This window comes from Motacilla alba, chromosome 4, assembly GCF_015832195.1.
Source record: "Motacilla alba alba isolate MOTALB_02 chromosome 4, Motacilla_alba_V1.0_pri, whole genome shotgun sequence".
NCBI classification, from domain to species: Eukaryota; Metazoa; Chordata; class Aves; order Passeriformes; family Motacillidae; genus Motacilla; species Motacilla alba.
In genome coordinates this window covers 71,885,246-71,899,140 of record NC_052019.1, presented here as the reverse complement: position 1 = coordinate 71,899,140, position 13,895 = coordinate 71,885,246, and the positions used below count along the sequence as shown (strand labels likewise).

At 50.9% G+C, this 13,895-nt stretch overlaps 1 protein-coding gene across 1 annotated transcript; it reads left to right on the top strand.

Annotated features, from left to right (window-relative positions):
* The first annotated feature begins 2,401 nt into the window (after window positions 1-2,401).
* AREG (amphiregulin) lies at window positions 2,402-10,253 on the top strand. Its single transcript, XM_038136466.1, has 6 exons — window positions 2,402-2,579; window positions 2,886-3,062; window positions 5,653-5,836; window positions 6,288-6,446; window positions 7,959-8,061; window positions 8,988-10,253. The coding sequence occupies exons 1-5, from the start codon at window positions 2,537-2,539 to the stop codon at window positions 8,044-8,046; spliced, it is 651 nt and encodes a 216-aa protein (XP_037992394.1). The 5' UTR covers window positions 2,402-2,536; the 3' UTR covers window positions 8,047-8,061; window positions 8,988-10,253.
* The last annotated feature ends 3,642 nt before the right edge of the window (window positions 10,254-13,895 follow it).

The following is a 13,895-nucleotide window of genomic DNA, read 5'->3' as shown; positions in this document are numbered from 1 at the left end:
GGGCTCGGCCCTGAGGCTGCCATTTGGGAAGAGCCCCCCTGATGTCCCTCTTGGTGCATAACTGGGTACCCATCACCATCGTGCAGCACTTTCTGGACTCTGAGGAGTTGTGCTGGTCGACGCCAGGCCGCCCCTTCTTCTTCAAGGTCCCAGGGAGGACTAGCAGGAGGAAGTTGATGAAGTGACAAATTCAAAGCATGGCAAGCCAAATTCCTCGCTGCTGGCAGTCAGTGGGATGGAGCTATCAGCTGGAGACGGGAGAAGAGAGGGAACACGGTGAGTCAGCTGCTGGATATGTCGTGTTTGGTCTCTAAACAGTGCAGGTAACTTGGGTGATTGCACTTGGGACATGCAACCTTTCCCCCGCTGAGCCTCTTCCAATTGCTCAGCAGTTTGCCAAGTGCAGCAAACGGGATGGGAGTGCTCAGGGCTCAGTATATTTCTCAGGCTGGACTTGAAAAAAAATTAAAAGTTTCCAGTGAATGTATGATTTGAAAAAAGTGGTAGAAATATTTTGTTTTAACAGCTGAAGAAGAGAAAATTTGTGGGGGAAGCTGTGGTGCCTGGCTGAGGAAGCCAGCCTTGAGCACAGCAGCAGGGAGTAAGAGAGGGAGGATTCCTGGCTGACAAACCTTGTTTTGGCCATTCTCAAATCACCAACCCCATGTTTCAGCAGAAGAGACCCAAACCCCAAAGTCTCTGCCTCTGGAGAAACTCCCCTCACATGCAAATGATCTCTGTGAACTCCAGGCACTGAGATTTATGGAGGTCGTGCGAGAAGGGAGCTGCAGTCCAAGGGGGAAAGGAGGAGCGCTGTGAAGCCCCTGGCTGTCCCCCAAATAGCCCAGGAGTTGCTTGCTGACTGCCTGCAGAGCTCTCTGACATGGGGTTGCAGTGATGAGCAGTATTTGCCTTTTCTCTGCTGTCCTTCTGAGGGCAGGCAGCAAAGGGGAGACAGGACAAAACCCCCAGAAGAAAAGCTGTCAGCTCATGCCAGCTGTTTCAGACAGTTTCAATTGCACCATGCACGAAAGGGCTGTCGAAGGTTTGCTGGAGCTGTCTGTGTCAGCTCAACAATCTGGTCTGGATTCAGCATCTTCTTTTCCAGACCTCTTGGGCATTGCCTGTCGCGATCGGCATGACCTGGCAGAGGCACCGGGAGCCACATATCGTGTGTGCCCGTGGAAGAAGGGAGAAGGTTCAATGACTGAACCACTTGGATCCCTGCCACCTCGAGCAAAGGCTCCGTCATCTTCCCGAGCCGTGAGTAACATTCTGCCCTCTCTCAGTTAAAAGGTCAAGATCCTCCTTTCCCAGTGCAGCACTGCTGTCCCGTGGGACCGCAGCAGGAGGGTACCAGTCCCTTCATCCTCGACCCTCTGGGCTTCTTTGGGTTCCCATGCTGTCCCAGTTCTTCTCCCCTCAAAGCAGCAGTTCTCTCTACAACTACCTGAAAGGAGACTGTAGGGATGTGGAGCACCCGATCTCTTCTGCTGTGAGAGTACTAGAGGAAATGGCCTTAAGAGGAGACAAGGGAGACTCGGATCAGATACTAGAAAAATGATTTTCACTGTTTGGGTGCTCAGGCACTGGAATAGGTTCCCCAGGGAGGCGATGGACTTGCCATCCCTGGAGTTGTTCAAGAAGCATCTGGACCTGGCGCTGGGCGATGTGGTTCAGTGGTTTAGGGGTTACAGTGGCAGTGCTGCGTTGATGGTCGGACTTGGTGGTCTTACAGGTCTCTTCCAGCCTTGGTAGTTCTGGGATTCTTCAGCAGATCTGCTTCCCGCTTCTTCCCACAACAGCCCGGAGCGGTGGCCGTGGGCAGGTGCCCTCCGGGGAGCTCTCCGGGGCAGCTGTGAGTGGCAGTGCCCCCGAGGAGCACATTTGTCCCTGCCCGGTGGTGCCACCGCTTACTCAGCCCTTACTCATCCCCGCTCAGGGAGGCGCTGCCAGCGAGGCGAGGCGAGGGGCGGGGGGGGGGATTGATGTCTGGGTTTATCGCTGGAAAACACTCCTCCGGGAGACGCGGGCAGAGCAAGGAGCGCGGATCCAGCCGGCAGACAGGTGTGCCCGCAATAACGCGGCGCGCTCCCGACGCCCTGACCCGCGCGGGATCCAGGCTGCCCGGGGAAGCTGCGGGTGCCCGATCCCGTTCAAGGCCAGGCTGGTTGGAGCAACCTGGTCTAGCGGGAGGTGTCCTTGCCCGTGGCAGGGGGTGGAACGAGGTGGTACTCAATGTCCCTCGCGACAAAAAAAAAAAAAAAACAACACCGGGAGATGGTGCGTTTCTGTCACCCTGAGACTCCGTCATTCTGTAACTCTGGGATCCCGCGATCCCGCCCCGCTCCGCCCCGCCCCTCTGACGCCGCTCCGCGTCCGCGCCCCCAGCTCCAGCCGCCCATAAAGTGGGCGGCGGCGGCAGGCGGCTCCTCATGGAGCGCCGCGCGCCGCCGGCACCTGTCGTGCTACGGCGACTCCTTGCCCCGTTCTCTCCGTGTCTCTCTCTCTGTCGCCACCCGCCCCGGGACGGACGATGCGGGCCGTGGTGCTGATGGCCGCGCTGGCCGTGCTGGCAGGTGCGTGAGGGACAGGAAGGGACGGGACGGGGGGAGATCGGGACCCGGCGGAGATCGGGATCCGGCGGAGCCCGCGCTCGCGCCTGGGGGGGGGCGGCTCGCGCCTGGGGGGGGGCGGCTCGCGCCTGAGGGCAGGCGGCTCGCGCCTGAGGGCAGCCCGCGCGCCGCGGCCGTGGGCGGGAAAACGCTGAGGCGGCTGAGGGACCCTGAGGCGAGTGAGGAGCCCCTGAGGCGGCTGAGGGGCTCCGCGCTCGCTGGCGGCCCCTCTGCCCCCCTGCTCACGGCGCCGTTTCCCCTCCCTCCAAGCGAACCGTGCGGCCGCCGGGTCCTCGCCCAACGGCACGGAGCCGCAGCGGCACGAGGAGCGGGAGCCCGGGAGCCGCGAGGGCGAGCCCGTGCCGGGTCCTGACTACGAGGAGGATGAGGAGGAGTACGAGGAGGCGCCGCCCGTCCACCAGTACATCGTGGACGACTTGATCCGAGGTGAGTCGGCGGCGCTGGGGCTGGGATCTCGCAACCTGCGAGCTCCAACTTACGCCTTTTCTTTCTTGTAAACGCTGCGGTGCTTAGCTCGTGGAGTACGGAGCGAAGACGTGCTTGTGCTTGAAGCTGCTGCCTTAGAAATAGCTCTTAGGGGTGGAAACCCGGCGTGAATGTGCCCAGGGCGTGTGGAAGCTACAGGCCAGCAGGTAGCTTGCTGTGCGTAGCTGTATTTCTTGATAAACCTCACCGGAGGGCTCTGGTCAGGTGGCGACCACCTGCTTAGTGTAGAAGCATCAGTGGAGATTTAGGTGCTGTTTGGCCCTTAAGGTTTCTTTTACATCAAATTGTCTGTCTCGCTGCAAGAATTTTCTGGGTAATTCCTGATGGTGGCTTATTTGGGTTTGAGTCAACTGAAGTTGTCTTGGGAAAGCAGGCACTTAAATCCCTTAAGTGGCCGCAGGAAAGTTTGTTAAGCGTCTTTAGGCCAATGCTTCACTGTCAGTAGCTGTTGTGTGTATTTATTGTAATTTGCCTGCTTGCTGAGCTGTGAGGAGATCTGAGCAGTCCGCCTTACTGTGGGAATGGGAGCATTTTGTTGGTTCTGGGCTGAGTGTAGTTGCAGCACAAGCCAGGTATCTACAAGTGATTTGAACCTCAGTAGGTGTGAGTAGGCTCGTCCTGTTGCCTCCGGGGTGGATCTGACTACTGATTTTCCTGCGGAAGCACCCCGAAACTTGAATGTGGCTGAAGGACCTCTTAATTTAAGTGGGACCACGCTCTCTGTGGTCACTTGAGGGAACTGGTGGACTTCTGCTTAAGTTCCCCGTGAAGGTCTCTGGGGGAAACGCGCCTGTTGGTGCTGTCGAGCAGTTCAGCCTGTCAAACTGCTGGCTTGGTGGCTGAAGTGCTGTCTTGACTGCACAGAAACCAGGCTTGTTACCTAAGGTGGTTGGTTTGTAGACCAGCTCTTCTGCTTGGCGTGAGGTTTATCTGTGGATAAACCTTGAAGCTGTTATGATTCAGCTGTGGATGGCTTTCCTGGCCGTGCAGCCTGCAGACAGGGACACAGAGATCGAGCTGACAAGCTGCGCCTGGGAGAGGGAGGAAGGGAAGCGGCCTCAATTATGAAAGCGCGAACCTAAAGATCAAGTCAGACGGGACAGAGCAGGGGCCTTTGACTGTCAGCAGTGAGCTCGCACTTCCAGGCTCAGGAAGCCTTGCTGCAGGAGCTGTGTACCTCGTTTACATATTAATATAGCTCGTACGGTTTTAATCAGACTTCTGGTTGCTGAAGGCATTTTTGCTTTTAAGTAACTTCAAGCCAGGCTTGTTGCTCTAGAAGTGAAAATGATCAGCTGTCTAGACAACGGCGAGCTACACCTTGTTTCTTTGAATGGGCTCTCAGCACCAGAAATACAGGGTTAGGAAGTAGTTAGATCCAGTTGTGCCCTATTGTGGCGATTGCCTGTATGCATAGAGCTGTGGGTAAAATATTAGTCGCCCAGAAGTGATTTTCATTAGCTCTTCAGAGCACAGGAGCAAAGCTGGAGCTCTTTGTAAATAGCTCAGCTGTTTCCTAGGGCAGATTTAAATCCCCCGGGGTAACTGTTACTCCTGAGCGGCAGTGTTGCACTGCCAGGGCCGGTTTAGGGCTAGCAGTGCAGGGGGCGGGTTCTGCCCCAAGTCGTGCTCCCCCAATTCAGTCCAAACTCGTGCTGTTGAGCTTGGATTGCTGCGTGGGGCAGCTCTGGAGCTTCTGGCCCTCCATCAGGGGCTGGTTTGTTCCCCTCAGCGAAAGGAACGTGATTGCCCTCGCTGAAATCCAAGGGCTGCTAAGTCACCGGGATTTTAAACCACACTCTTCTAGAGGTTTGTCTTAATTGAGATAATGAGGGGCAGCAGTAAGCGGCGCAGTAAATAGTCTGACTGTGGCGGACTCTTGCCTTCACTCCTTCCCTGTGCTCAGCATCTCTCACAAAGCAGGAGAACGGGAAAGGAGCTCTGTCCCTCTGCAGACAGCACTGCAGGTTGTTTAGGAGAAACAAGTATGCCAACCGGGATAGCAAGCTGCTTTGCCTCGGCAAGTGCCCAGGACTATATAGCGAGTCCCAGCGCCTTTCATCAGTGATGCAAATGGAGAGTTAGGAGACGTGGAGCTGTTAGCCTTGTACCTGAGTCCATGTAACACTAGGGGAGGGCTTGGCTCAGCATGAGCTCCCTGTTCTTTACAGGCCACTGCTTGAAACTGTGCTGTTGCTCTCAAGCATCTTATGCTGTGAAGTGCTGCAGTCCTGCATCTCTGCTGCTCTTCATTTTTGGTGGCTCTTGGCTCATCTGCTTCTACTGCCTCTGGTCTGCATGGCACAGGGCTTAAGGGTTGCAGAGCTGTGCTTCAATGAGCTGCTGAGCTTGCTGCCTTGGTGCTGGGTGTGAGATGCCCAGCAGCGTTCTCGCTTGCATCCTGTGCTTCCTGGTCTCAGACTCTCCTGCGGTGATGGTCCTCCTGGCTCTCATCAAATTCTTCAATGCAGTTTTCTCAGAACTGTGCTTTCTAGCACTTGTATACCAAGTCATCGTGTCCTTTTTTCAGTTGAACCTGTGGTTAAACCCAAGCCAGCAAAGAGAGGGGGAGAGAAGAATGCTGGCAAATCAAGAAGGAAGAAAAACAGGGGGAAAAACAAGAAGAAAGGGACTCCCTGTGAAATGGAATACAAAAACTTTTGCATCCATGGAGAATGCGTATACCTAGAACATCTCCAGATGGTGACCTGCAAGTAAGTTACTTGTAGCCTGTGAGTTAGGTGTCCTTGCCGCGAGCCGGTGGCGTACGAGGGCTCAGAGGAAAAATCGGGTATCCCTTTGGTATGGGTCCATCTCCTGCCGTATTTTGACTGAGAATCTTTCTGCCATGTAAATTGAGTGATGATGGAATCCGAGATGCATAACAAGCCACTGAACTCATCAGTTGGTCATAAACTCAAACCAAAAGAATGAAAAGGCGTGTCTTTCTGGAACATCACACCCAAACTAATCTCGACTTGTTGAAATGCTGACAAACCTTGTGCTAGAGCGGTGACTGCATTTCACGAACCTGCTCTGAAGTGAGCACCTTGAGATTCATGGGAAACTCGGAAGATGTCTAAGTCAGGTCTGAGTATGTGTGGGTGTCCTTGGCTCCAGACAGCACAAGCGCTGATAAGAACTTGTGTTAATATTTACTTGCAGGTGTCATCAGGATTTTTTTGGTGAGCGCTGTGGTGAACAGTTCATGAAGACTCAAAGGAAGAATGATGTGGCAGACTACTCAAAGACTGTGCTGGTAGTGGTAGCTGTGCTGCTCTCGAGCATCAGCTTCATTACTGTACTTATCATTGTGATAGTGCAGTAAGTATTATCCTCTTTGGTGTCTGTCTTCCCTAAGTGTGAGTGGGGCCTGTGCCCGATAACCCCAGAATGTGCGTGGCTCATGTGAATTGCCTTTGTGAAAAGCAGCTGCAAAGGATGAGTTCTTATCCCAGCTTGGATATGTCTAGATGGTAGAAGCAAGGTCCGTGACCCTTATATTGTAAACCAAGAGCCTTTCTGCTCTTGCTACAGCCTGGGTAGTTAGAGCGCTGCAGAACAACAGCAGGAAGCCCAGGAGGAGCATGAATGCTGCTGCAAGACTGCCTTCCCTAATCCTGGTGGAGAAACCTGTAAGCAGCTGTGTGGTAGCCTCCTGCATGGCTATGAGCCAACAGCTGCATGCACAGGTGGAGGGGTAGGGCTCTGGAGTCCATTTGGTAATGGATGTTGCTGGGCTTAAATGCCTACATTTGGAGGGGAAGCAAGTGGGGAGGCAAAAGCTGGTGGTCCCAAATTCTGCCTGCTGTTAATAGGAAGGGAGCACTATTTCAGCTGAACCAGCTCCTGCAGGTCAGTGTGGTGGGGTGTCGGAATCTGGAGTCCTGGTGAGAGTAAATTCCAAGAGCTTTTCTGGCGATGTGTTTCAAACCATACGCCGAACCGAATATTGAAGCAGTCCTGCAGTTCTGTCACTGCAGGTCCAGCACTGTAGGGCTTGGGATATTATAGGAATCCAAGGTTCAGTCTAATTTTGGATCGTGATGAAGCACATCATCCGAGTTGGGTACGTGCTGTACCTTTTCCTGCAATTCAGGAAACAAGGTGCGCTTTGTCATTTCAGTGTTGCTTCATATTTAACTCTGAACTGGAGGAATGCTGGGATGAACACTTGCTCTCTGAACACTGCCTCATTCCTTGCTGCTAGGAGAGAGAACCAGTTCTGTAGTGCTCTGAGAGCAAATGATTATTGGTAGTTGATGAAGTGCATTTGCTTTGGGTTCTGAACTCTGGCAAGGTGGGTGCATGCTGATCCGTACCCTCATCCAGAGAAGCTGCTTGGAATAGTCACTAAAAAACACTGGAGAAATTAGGGGGAAGTCAGTCAGGCACTTCCTTATTATGTATCCAAGGGATGGGGACTGGATTTGAAGCCTGCAGGGCCCTGCTGGGGAGAGGAGGAAGACAGTGTGGTGTCTGCAGCTGTAAGCTAAAGCTGCTAGGAAGTCTGTCACCCAGAAAGTCTCCTGGTGCTTTGCTCAGTCCCAGCAATAACCTCTTCCTCTTGCTCCCTAATCTGGTTCAAGTCAAGAAGCTCTATCTCTGCGAGGCACGAGTGTTGACGTCTAGTTCAGGGGTTCCTTGATTTTTATCAGCAGATACTGCTTGATGCTCAATGCTTAAAAACTGTCTTGCTTGGAACTCCCTGGTGCCAAGGAGTTGCTTGAGGATTCACAGAACATGAGTCTAAATGCTGCAGAGGATGGGGAAGCTGGTGACAACCGGATGTGCGTCAGGGTTCAAAATCACCTCTAATGTGCCGTAATTCCACAGGGTCAGGAAAAAGTGTCCTCAGTATGAAGAGAAAGAAGAAAGGAAAAAACTCCGACAAGAAAACAGAAATGGCAATGTCGGTGTGTAAATGGGGAGAAAGCAGGTATGAATGCTGACTTCAAACACCTTTCAGTCCTTCCAGGCTCTATGGCAATTGCACGCTTGTTTTGCAAAGCTAGTGTTTGCTTTTTGTGCTGCAAGTGTCTTGAAACACATGGGTTACATGTGAGCAGCTGGCTTGGTTTTCTGGTTTCTCAAAACCCCCTTGAGTTGTACAAGTTGTTCAACAGCTCTGTTCAATTTCTGGCTGTGTTCATGACCAAGTGAGGATGGGAAGCTGTATTGAGATAAGTGGAGCTGTGAAGGGCAAGTCCTGAATCTCTGGGCAGAGGCAGCTGTAGTGCAGGAAACGGTGGTAGAGTTCAGTCATGGAAGATGGTGCCACAGCATCATCACATCTTAGAAGAAAAGTACTGAGCATTTTGATATCTTTGCTGCAAGGAGAGTTTCGGGGAGTGTGTGGTGCTCAGAAGCTGTGCACCAAAAGGAAGCTGTGAGTTCTGTGAGCACCTCAGCCTTTCAGTCAAGTTTCATACTTTCACAGCAACTGGGGCCCAAAGCTCCTTGGCATGTGGATTGCTTCTGGGAGTAATCTAGTGGGTTTTACTGAGCAGGCAAGTTGGTCTTTTCTGAGGCCACACGTAAGTAACAGCAGACACAAGGACCATTACTAGAAAGGAGTTAGGCTACAAGCTGAGGAGGAAGCCATACAAGATAGTCCTGAAAAATTCCAGCAGACCTGTCAAGTTCTGCTTTGCCACCTGTCAGCTGTAGATATTTTCTAGCGTTGTCCAGTGACGAAAGGAGGGTTTTGCTCAAAGCTCACTTGAAGCTGAAGAGTATCTGTCAGTGTCCTCAGGTGTGTGCTCATCCTTAAGCTGCCTGCCTTGCTTGGTGCTTTGCCATGGTGCTAGCACAGGGTGCTTGTGTCTCGGGTGGTGATTAATGTGCCTGGTCTGCCCGTTACAGAGCAATTCTGAAGTGGCCATGGCCGAGCTGCGGGGTACCTCTGGCTACCTGACACATCCACCTGGACACTCTGGGCTGGAGCTGTTGCCACCAAGCCCTGATTCATCAAGAGAGAGGCTGCTGCAAGGAGATGTCAACAGGCCACTTGCTGCTGAATCACTTGCTGGGGAGACCAGTTATCACTGCATCTTGGCACAGCCATGTGGAAGGAGCTGGCTCGTTGTGGGGACAGTGCCTGTTTTCAAGACCTGCTGGAGACTACTGCTACTGAGCCTTCTCTCTCTGTGCTAGAGCTCCAGTCTCGGCTGTTGTGTGGATGGACTTTGTTCTCTTAGCAAGTCTCCTTTGGCAGCTCTAACTCTAAGGGGGAGAACCTGTTGCTGCTTTCAGGACTGGATGGAAGGGAGGAAATTCCCTTCCTTCCCTCTACAAAAGTGAGAAAGGGCAAGTGGTTGGGATGGCTTGTCTCCCTAGACCTCAGTGGATGAAAAACCTAATTCTGTTGTCACTGTGCTCCCTGTCCATATTGGCCTCCAAGAGCTTCATCTGTAGTTGTGACTTGCAGGGCGTTGGTGACAGATGCTTGTCAGCCACGCCTGGGCTCTGTTACTGTGTGTGTGGAGGGAATCCCTCCGAGTTCTGTAGGACTCGTGGTGTGAGTGGAGCTATCCATTTGCGTGTGTGCTAGCCCGAGTTAAATTTAGTCTGCTCAGGATGCTGAGACAGTGGATGCGAGACCTGAAGCTTTGCATCTAAAGGAAAAGATCCGTGCTCCAACCGACTGATAAGGCTGGACCCATCTCTTCTAAACACAAAACTACTTCTGTTAAACAGATACTTGTTGCTGCTTTAAGCAGTGCTTAAATATAGAACACGTCACATCAGATCTCAACAGTTTAACTTGACTAAGAACCTGTTCCTTTGAAGAATCTAATTCAGGCACTGATGCTTGGCAAGCAGTGGTCTCTTGTGCTCTACCTTCAGGTGTGAAGAACTTGTCTTACCTCAATCTTTTCTGACCCAGGTGTCCTTGGTTTCTTAACTGTCCATGCAGTCTTGAGCACAGAGTATTATTTGAGTTCAGTTTCTTCTTGGAAGAGTGGTTGTGTTCTGTGTAAACAGAGCAGAATTCTCCTGGTAGCAGAGAAAGAGCATTAATTGTCAAGTTCTATCTGTAAATGTGTAAATATTTATTGCTGTATTTAATATTTAATGTTTCCATAACAAACTTATTTATTTTATAATTAAACTTTTTACATAACCTAATCATGGTAAGATTTGTTTTTCTTGCTCTCAGGAGTACATGTAAACACTTGAAATTAGAGCTTGGTTTCTCCTCAAAGCAAGAATTTCAACACTTGGGAGCGCAAAGTACTGCTGTGAAGAACTGCAGCCGTGTGTCAGGCATGGGCTTGGTGCTCTTAGAAGAGTGCAAACTGTTTGTAAACAAAACGTACAAATGCAAGTACCTGTTGGGGTAAGAAATCCATTTCATTCAGCTACGACGGATCTCGCAGCTCCTGAATTAGGCCGAGGCTAAGTCAGCCATCTCATTGGCAGCAACGCTTCGAGCTGAGGTTTGAGCACATGTAGCCCTTTGCACTGGAGTCAAGAGTTGGGATATTGAATGGCAAGAGCCTTTGGCCTCTGAGCAGTCGGACAGAATTTGGACAGCAGCTTGAAACCTGGTCTTAAATAAATGAGGAAAAGCAGCATAGCCTCAGGCCAGTTACTCCCTAAGCAGAAAGGGAGCCTTGGCCTCCACTGTCCGCTTGGAATTTCTTCTCTTCTTTGGTAATTATTAGTCCGAGTAGGTATTAATGCTCCCTCTAAGCACTTGTAGCAGGCAGCTGGGGTCTAAGTTCAGAGTTGCCTAAAAAAAAAATATATTTTCAAGGTGGAGAGTTTGGCTTTATATGATTAAAAAGAAGGCGATGGAGAAGATGGTTTTGAGGCCCTTTTTTCATAAGCATCTTCAAGAGGTGTTGATGGCTGGGACTTAACTTGAAGCAGAGCTGAAGAAAAACCCCAGCCATCGGTTTTAATTGGGATGCAGGTTGTGTATCCAGTGTAGGACTAGAGCTCAGTCCTGCCTGGAGTTGCTGAGATGCCTTGGCCTCCTGAGCTCACCGGGGAGTTCTCAGGCTCTGAGAGCAGCCTGTATGGTATGTAGCTGAGGTACAGGTAAGGTGTTGCAACACCTCTTGGGAAGATTGCAAGACTTCATTCCAGGGAACTTGCTTCATTACCAAAGTAAACAGCATTTCTCCAAGTGGCTTTTCCACAGACATTTGCTATTAGAGCTCTGGCGAGCAAAGCTGTTTCTGTCAGTCATGCCAAGATTTTTGCTTTGGAGTAAACAAGCTTGGTCTCAGTGGTAACCAAGCCATGGCCTAGTGAGACTGGGGATGGATGATAATTCCCTTTTAGCAGCCATTAGACTCTTTTCCAGAAACTTTACTCTCTCTAGTCTGCATTTTGGGGAAAGCAACAAGCTTTTTACTTGTTAAGCTAAACCAACACTAGCATGGAAAACAGAGCTGGTCTCCCTCTTTCCTCCCCAGCTTCTAAGCCTGACAGGAGGGAAGCTACTGCTGTAAGCTGTAGATTGCATCTGTTGTGTCCTTTTAATACCCTGGTTACTGAGTGGGCTGGAAAGGTTTTTCCGAAAATAAGGAGTTGGGAACTGGGGAGGCAGCAGTGGAGGGCCGACTTCATAGGAGACTTGGTCCTCCATAAGGGTTTAGGTTACAGCCAGGTTTTCTGAGAGGTTGTGCAGGCAGCAGCTCGACTGCAGAGTTCTTCCTTGTGCTTGGCTCTTGGTCAGTCACCTGCAGCACTGCTGTAGCTCTTGCTGGCAGGGCTTTGCTGTGCCTGAGAGATGGTGCTGTCTCATGCAGGGCAGGGAGCTGCCAGTGTTCCCGGTGGTGGCTTGTTGAGCACTTGGGAATGTTTTCTGTGCTTGGCAAACTAAGTGCAGGGAACTGAGGGCAAATCTCCCTGTCCGTGAATGGCAAAGGTAATTACAAGTCCAGAACTGATGTATGTAAGAAAGTAAAAATTCCCTTCATTATGCTTTAATCAATTACAAGTTCTGGCAAGCAGTCATGTGTTTTTTCTGCTATGGCCCTGGCTAATAACAGCCTGCTCCAAGCTTCTGAACAGGAGTGTGATGCACAAGCACCATCTAGACCTACAGTGTCCAGTGGCTCGGTTGCTTAAAAGAACCCACAATAGATGGGTGGAGCTGTGTGTCTGGAAGTCGCTTGCTGTCCAAGGATGCTGTGCTTGTGTGACAAGTAAATCTGATTTGCTGCAAGGCAAGGGCAAAGATAATTTTTACTGTTGATCCTGCACAGCCAGGTCTGCTCTTCAGGACGTACATCATCTGGCTTTTGACCTTCTCCCCTCACCATGGAGTTAGCTTGGTTTCACTGGGCATGCCTGGATTTCTGGTCTCACATCTTATTAACAAGTTAAGCCTCAGGTTTTTCTTGGCCTTCCATTGACAGTGCTACTTTGAGAGGAGCGCATCTTTGTCCTTCTCACTTGCTTCAGGTAGGACCTGAGGGAGGAGCCTGACGTGCTTGCACAATTTTCTGCACACGGGGCTGATTTGGCAAGGTATTTTTGATATCCAGATCAGTATCCAGGGATAATGTGATGGTCATGCCTTCTTGCACAATTCCTTCGTCTCTCCTGAACGTTTTGTTCTCTGTGACTATTGTAGAAAGAATGATAGCCCATCACGGTGTTACCTATTGTGCACTTAAAGGAACTCCCAAGTGTTTGCAGTTGTCTGTGCCCGGGGAGCTTCCTGTCTGCTTCTGGGCTCTGCTTCCCTCCTCCTGCCCACCTCCCAGTATGCCCGTTTTCCCTCAGAGCAGTAGCAGATGTCAGTCTGAATTTAGGAAGTTTTCCTGGATAAATTCAGATGTACAGGGGCATCTGTGAAGGCCACAGTTTGCACTGTCAGCGATCCCAGGTAGCTGTGCAGTGGCTTGCTTCACCTGCATTTGAGTTGTTTGATGCCATTTCCAAAAACCGGTGTAAAGGTTTGAACTCTGAGAAGAGTTTGGGTGTTTTTGTAGCGATGTACTTACTAGCACTACTGATACTTGAGTGAACTCACTGAGCAAGCACGCCTGAAAGCAAGGCTGTGAACTGGGACAGAGGCTTGTCTGTCTTGGGAGGGGGTTTCTTGATGTGTAACAGTATGTTCTGCTTCAGAGAGCAATGCTCTTGAGGCCTTCTTGGATAGGGAGCCATGGCTGCGTGTCCTGGGTGACTGCTGAGTGCAGGGAGTGAGCGTGTGCAAGGAGCAAGGGCTGCTTTTTGCTGTCACTGTTGGACTGTTCTCATGGGACACATCAGTGGACAGAAGGGTCAGACAGTCCTCAGCAAGCAAACCCAGCTTCCTTCTCATTTTGTGAGTAAAGGTGTGCATTCCTATCGTTCCTCTGCTGGTTACGCCTTCCCTGAGCCAGTAATCCTCGTTTGCTGCAGGTCTGGCTTTGTCCGTGACTCGGGAGTCGCTCAGCTGAGGCAGCTCCAGCTGTGAGTGTCAGAGGGAAACAGCTATTGTTTGCTTTCTCTAGAGGCCCACAGCCCAGGAAGCAGGATTTGTGCCTTCTTCAGCCAAGTAAGACCTCTGAGGTAGCACATTTTAGGTCCAAAGCGGAGAAATTATTTCAAAATGCATTTTCCTAGTAAGGGCTGTCAGCGCATCTTTTTTAAGCAAGAACCAGTTTTCGTTTGAGGGCTTTTTGTGTCATTAATTGCATATGGCTCGGAAAACCAATTCTCAGCTCAGCATTTTTTGACTGCAATAATGCAGTGTGTTCTCCTTACATATTGGGACAAAAAGCAAAGCTAAATAGTCTGGGAGTCTGATCTAATCCAGCATTT

Bases quoted from the DNA above. Each gene is read 5' to 3' on its own strand.
- AREG (XM_038136466.1), top strand. From the start codon at position 2,537: ATGCGGGCCGTGGTGCTGATGGCCGCGCTGGCCGTGCTGGCAG. The intron at 3,063-5,652 runs GTGAGTCGGCGG...TCCTTTTTTCAG, and splicing joins CGTGGACGACTTGATCCGAG to TTGAACCTGTGGTTAAACCC. The intron at 6,447-7,958 runs GTAAGTATTATC...GTAATTCCACAG, and splicing joins CTTATCATTGTGATAGTGCA to GGTCAGGAAAAAGTGTCCTC.